The sequence below is a fragment of the Parasteatoda tepidariorum genome, chromosome 7 (assembly GCF_043381705.1).
Source record: "Parasteatoda tepidariorum isolate YZ-2023 chromosome 7, CAS_Ptep_4.0, whole genome shotgun sequence".
Taxonomy (NCBI): domain Eukaryota; kingdom Metazoa; phylum Arthropoda; class Arachnida; order Araneae; family Theridiidae; genus Parasteatoda; species Parasteatoda tepidariorum.
The window spans coordinates 82,131,283-82,138,072 of NC_092210.1; the positions used below are offsets into that span (position 1 = coordinate 82,131,283).

General features: G+C 31.8%; 1 protein-coding gene across 2 annotated transcripts in view; it reads left to right on the forward strand.

Annotated features, from left to right (window-relative positions):
* LOC107451532 (uncharacterized) overlaps positions 1-4,457 on the forward strand; it is an 18,871-nt gene extending 14,414 nt beyond the window's left edge. For both annotated transcript variants that reach the window (XM_016067665.3, XM_071183697.1), the window contains exon 2: positions 970-4,457. In XM_016067665.3, the coding sequence (XP_015923151.2) occupies positions 970-2,673 (1,704 nt within the window). In that variant the 3' untranslated portion in view covers positions 2,674-4,457. The remainder of the gene's footprint in view (positions 1-969) is intronic.
* Positions 4,458-6,790: the final 2,333 nt, after the last annotated feature.

The window sequence follows — 6,790 nt, forward strand, 5'->3', positions numbered from 1 at the left end:
TAGATATATATTAATTTTCAGGTGATGCATATACATCAAAAACAAATTCATGTATCTAGACTAGATTCACTTCCTAGACAGTAAATTCAACAGTCGGACATAAAAACTTAAAACTTGTTTATAATAAAAACATTTGCATTTCTCTTATTTTAGTTTTATTTTATATTATATAACCGGCGTTGATAACAGCCGTTCCAATTCTGAGTTAAAGACTATCATATTTCAATTCTAGAACAACCCAAAAGAAAAGAGAACTCTTGGAGCAAGCATTGGGACAAACTGGCGCTCGTAGAAAATTTTTCATTGAATCAACCCACTTTTGCATTATAAGGATGGGAAAACCACGAAACATTCGTCAGTCCCATTGTTAGTCTGATGGCAAGGGGATTCTAGCTCAAGATCCGTCTATGGTTGAGGATATTTTACGTCAGTACAGTGGTCGGTGCTAGCCGGGAGAAAAATTTGTATCAACCAGCCCCAACTGGTATTCAAACCTATATCATCTCGATGGGAGGCGAATGCTCTATCTCCTGAGCCATAACGACTCTACATTTATTTTATTAAAAAATTTTATAATAAAGTTTGGTTAATAAATTTGATTTTATTAGTTAAGATGCTTTAATTTTATCGATTAATATAATCACAATTATTTTATATACTTTATTTATAAAAATAGGGGTCATTATTAAAGTATAATTTATAAAAATCCAACTTCATTCATAAAATTATGTTTCTCCCCGAAAAAAGATCGATCATTCAGGGTTCCATAGTCGACTTTAACTACAATCACAACTACAACTTTAAAATTCAGCTATTCAAATGTGTAAAATACCATATCTGTTAATGACACTTCTGCTGCATTTTTAAAACTTTTCATAACTATTTAATAAAAATTTTTATTTTACTTTATTTTTTTATGCAATATTATACAATCTATCCCAAAACATAATCTAATTTTTTCTGTTATAGATAATTACATGCATTCTGTGCCTTGTCGTAAGTGAATTGCAAGGATACCCACAACTGGAGAAAAAGGCTACAAACCAGTTATCACAATTCGCAGCCTCACCTCACAAAAAAATAGAAAAGAGAAATGCTGAGTGGTCAAACAGGAATGTTGATGAACGCGCTGAATCCACCCAAACTAGGGAAGCAGTGGTAGAAAGTGGAAACTATGAAGCCATTACGAACTCACCAAAAATCATACGAGTTAGGTTGCATAATGGATCCCGATCAAGACAATTTAGGAAGGAAAATGGTGATGATCGTAATAAGACTACAAATATTTCTGAACCAGCACAAAAACAAGATGGAAAAGTTGTAAGGGTGAAAAAGTTTAAGAGGAAAAAACCGGCTTGGGAAACTACTACACAAAAAACAACAACGACCCCCATTCGTACCACAACACCTAGGTATATTCGTCAAACAACAAGAGCACCTCGCACAACTAGAGTTCCCAGTACACAAAGTTCTGCGTATGCCCATATTACAGTAGTGAATAAAATAGAAAGGGATCAAAAACCGAAGAGGAAGGAAAAAGTAAAAAACTACAGTTTGTGGGTGCCAGCAACTGATTCCAGTGAGAGGATTCAAAACGTAGAATCTAGTTCTCCGAGTAGTAGAGAAAACGAAAGGCGAAACTCCGGAAAACGAAAACATCAGAATAACGATTTTGATCTTTCAGGCAGAGAGACTGAAGACACACCTGTTTCTACAAACTACAAGAGCCAGAGATTACCTGCAGCCAAGACAGAGATTAAATCGAGAGAAATTAACCGAAAGGAAAATTCAACAAAGCCCTTACAGGACCCTGAATCAAAAAGATTTCCAAAAGATGGTATTTCACAAGGGGACCACTTTGGACGACTGTATAATCCTAGCGTAGAATATTCTGAAAGCAAACAGGAACATGCAGACAAATTGAAACCAGTACTAGATCATGAATCATTGAAAGCAAAAACTCATAAATCTGAAGAAAGAGGTAGACTTAACACGCCCTCGACTTCGAGAGATTTTGAAATCTTGGATGATAACAGGAACATCGAAAAATTGTCCAATGATACAGATGAATCAAAGAGTACTTCACACTTTAATCAGTTAGAAACAACACCTCTACCAGGTCCGCCTTACCAAGACTTTGGTGTCTTTAATGGTCGATTCCCGAATTATGGAAATTCAAGATTTCTAGGACAAACTTTTGATACTGATCCGTTCTTTCAATCGAATCAACAATATCCACCCCCTCCCATGCAGCAACCATACAATCCTTTCTACGGCCCTCAACAATATCCACCATACTATTCAAGACCACAACAAATTCCGCCTTCTTATTCAGCACCAAGTGGCATGGGTTTTCCTCAATATCAACCGAGTCCTCATTTGCTATCAGTGAGAAGATCAATATTAGATACTATTGAAAGAGATGAGTCCTCTGAAACGACAACCGAGTTTTCTTTGCCGAAGTTTGAAATACCGTCTATTGATTTCAACGACAGAGGTTGTAGAACTGTGTACAAAGAAGTTAATGCTGTCCCTGGTGCCCAACCTTATGGCCTACCATTTGAAAATAAAGCAAAGAGCGTCATAATGACAAGAGAGTGTATTTTTCCGGATGGTGTTCCAACAACTGAGCCTAAAATTACAGAAACTACTGAAAGTGAAACTACTACATAATAGAAAAAAAGACAATGCCTTTTTTTTCTGAATAGAAAACAATATCAATTCATATTTATGAATTCATGTTGCATTTGTCTTGTTTTTGTCTTTATCCCTTGAGGCACTTTTGGAAAACTGTTCTTAAAAATTCTGTAATTCTTAATTAATACAGAACTTAGGAATAAATATCTTTTCAAGCAACTTTTTGAAGAAGATAAAAGACAGGAAATGTTAACGCTGTGTTAAAGACAAATAGGCTATGCATGAATTAATTCCCAATGTTCTATCTTTTAAGCACCGAAATTTGGTTCTTAAGCAAAGTTTTCACTCCTCTAGGTTTTCAAACTGCTCCAGGCACAAGTTTTTTATTTCGCAGACTATATTTCGTTGAAATCAAATGCAATTAAGTATTATTTTTGCTTCAAAACGAAAAAAAAGACTGAAAAGAAGCAGTTTATTTCATCCCATAGAACTAGTTCTTAATTTTTTACTCCTTATTTTCAGTTTAAAAATTTAAAAAGTATTTGTGCTAATTGAGAAATTACGCATTGAAAAAAAAATATGGTCAAAACTACCAGAATATGGTAAAATCGACCGTATTTCTAGTTCTATGAAAACATCAGAAAGCTTGGTAATTTTCACCGAAGAGCTATAGTAATGATTTCAGAAAAATCAGCAATAAAATTTGGTTTCATATTATGTAATAATTGGTTCTATATTTGGTTTTATATTACATGATTAAATTTGGTAAATGTAGTAAAATTTTGTAATTTATCATGATACTTTAGAGCATGACATAAAAATGATGTATTCTGTTAAAATTCCTTTTAGTTTTATATTTTTTATTTAATGTATAGCAATAAGAATTATAATTCTGAAAATCGAAATTTCCAGTAAACCATTATCATGCGAACGGAAAAATTAAAAAATAACAAATTACAAAATGAGTGGTATAATTAACTACCATATAATTTAATTGCATTAACCAGATTTTTTTTACCAGAAATATCCTTACCATGGAGTACAGTAATTTCACCCGAATTTTTTTCTCCGTGTGGAATCTAGTATCTGGACAGATATAATATTACTTTCTCTGAGTATAAACTAGGTTGAAAAAATTAATATCTTAAATTAATGCTTTGTCTTACATTAATAACTGTTTAGTTCTCCCTACCGTCAGGTTTCATATGCAGTTTCTTTTAGAGTTATCTAGTTATAATGTTTCAAATCTATATTTATGTTTTAAATCTATATTATCTTATAATCAAATCTATATATATGTGTTTCAAATCTATATTATTATATCCATATCAAATCTATATTATAATCTATAACCTGACGGTAAATAATTTATGTATAATTTGAAATAAAAAAATGCTGAGTTATCCAGTTTTAGCAGCATAACCTAAGACTTATTGCAAGTTCATATACTAAAAATAAAACTTTCAAATATTTGTTATAATGTACCATTCGCGTTAATGCAAATATACCATTTTATAATATTTTGTTATAATAAACTATTTAAATGCTACAAAATGTCCATTAAATAGCTATTCCAAACGTTTAAGACTTAAAAGTTCAGATTGGTTCTTGGATATAGATATACCTGATATAGATATACCACAGATGCACCCGATTTTAATTATCTGTAAATAAAACCTGTTTAGCAAACTTAATTTCATTGTCCGCTATTTTCTCATTAAATATATATACAAGAGTGAGGATTGAAAATATTTAAGCGATTTCATTTTTTAAATAATTAATCAATTTGCTAAAATGATATTAAAATATTTGACGATGTGTGTTTGACTAAATTATTTCATCAAAACAACATCCTCATAAAAATCGCTTCCAAGTTAAAACACGTCAAGGTGATTTCGATTTTATCTTAACTAAGAGTTAAATTGAACAAAGTTTCTGCTAGAGTTTCACCATAATATCATGTAGTCAAACCTAGGACGTAAAATAAGATGGTTCAACTTCATAAGATGATTCCCATATCAAGGCTATATCAATTTATTTATTTTTTTAAATTTCCGTTTACCACACTCCAAAATGTCTAACAATAAATTAAAAACTGAATAAACTCTGAATTATCCATTATTCCATTTTTATTTCAGAAACAATATTTAATCTCCCAAAAAAATTCGAATATCTGATTTTTTATCTGCTTTTTAAAAGGTTCGTTGCGTATCTATTGCGTATCAGGATGTTTATATGTATGTTCCTTACACAAATCCACAGCAAATTTGATGTTTATACTTTCAAAGACACAGTGAACCCAACTGTCACTAAAATTTCCTCCAATCACTGGTTCACGCGCTACATCTCAAAGAAAGAATTTTACAGTGGTGGGGCAGTGGTGGAGTTTTGAGGGCAGTGGAGGACTGCACTCAGTAATTGCCTCAATTATACATCCAAACTCCTAACAGTACGCGGATTGCGCTTCTATATAGGTCTCTCTTCTCATTGACACGTGTGGGTGCATCTCATGAAGATCACGCACTGTCTTGGCGATAATCTTCTACCTGGCCAAGAAATATATCGAAATATATTATGATGGGATTAAATTTGAGCTATTGCAGTCAGGATTAAATTTACAACTAGAATGCAATGCATTTTGAGGGATTTAAATCATTTGATTTTTAGTTAGAAATCACTGATTTAAATCAGCTGTGATTTTTCTTAAAAAATTAAAATAAAACATTAACTTAAACATAATTTCCATAGCATTTAATATGAACAAACTTAGTATGAAAAATTACTAATTAACTACGAAATCCTTGCCGGTAAGGGACTCTAACCCATGACATCACAGTGGTCGGTGCAAGCCGGGTGCAGGCTTCGTATCTACCAGCCATCGCTTGGATTCGAACCCGATTCATCTCATTGGAAGGGGAGCACTCTATCCCCAGAACCATAATAGGTACCAATTAAAATGAAAAAAAAAAGTTTTGTAATAATAAGCACAATTAGTGGAAGGTATTTCTTCATTAAAGGAACCATTATAAAATCGTCTTCTCATTAATGGCACCAATAATGCTTAATTAATTTTAGTAATTATTATTACTGCTATTATGTTAATTGGTTTATTTTAATACGTACTAAGTATACTAATATTGGCACCAAGATATCTCTGCAAAAATAAGCTTTACAGCGAACCGAGAGGGATACAGAAGAAAATTATTGATTATAGAAATTTTTGTCCATCAGGGAGTTGACCTCGAGGATTAGCTCTGTGCTAAATTATACTGAATTTAATTATCTTTATTTTGAAGGATATAACTTTCAAAACTTGCTTCGTTTAATCTGATAACATAAAACCACTTGAAGGGTATAAGTGAGGAACAGGTACCAGAAAAATGGTTGATTTTGGGAATTTTTGACTTTTAGAAGTTGACCTGAAGCTACAGCATTATTCCAAACGATATTGAATGTGATTAATCCTTATTTTGAAAGAATGGATTTCTACATATATTTCGCCTAATCGAATAACATAAGCCCATCGGGAATAGCAACAAATAATAAAAAAAAAATAATAATAATGAAATTGTTTTAGATTAATTAATTGTGTCGGTATATATCTTTCAATTGCGTGATTTTTAGTTTATAATGATTTATTGATCGTTTAATTTTTTTTCACCCCGTGCGAAGAACAGATATTCTGAACGGGCATTAAACATGAAAAGCAGTTAAAAATGGTGAAGGATCTCTACATTTTCATTGCTTAGTTAAATCGCATGATATGATCCCGTTTAACCACACAAAAATTCAGATTTCCTTGATTGTAATCAGCATAAATGTTATTGTACCAGTAAAGCAGTTTTTTATTCTTAATTTAAAGGTGTCCACGTGCTATTTTTATTTATCATCCATGGAATTCTTTCATATTATTACTTTTTATTTTAATTGATATTTTAACTTAAAAACTTAAAACTAAGAGCTGTGTTTCTTCATTAAAAAGCAAACCTTTGATATTATCCAAATTCGAAAAAGTAAATGTGTTTAAAATGGTATCTACAGAGTTATTAACCATTTTAAAATTGAAGACTACGAAGAAAGAACGGTCTGATGGCCACAAAATCTGATTCGCAGAAGCAAAAAATGATTTTGCCCGCTGAAGTGAAGGAACAAC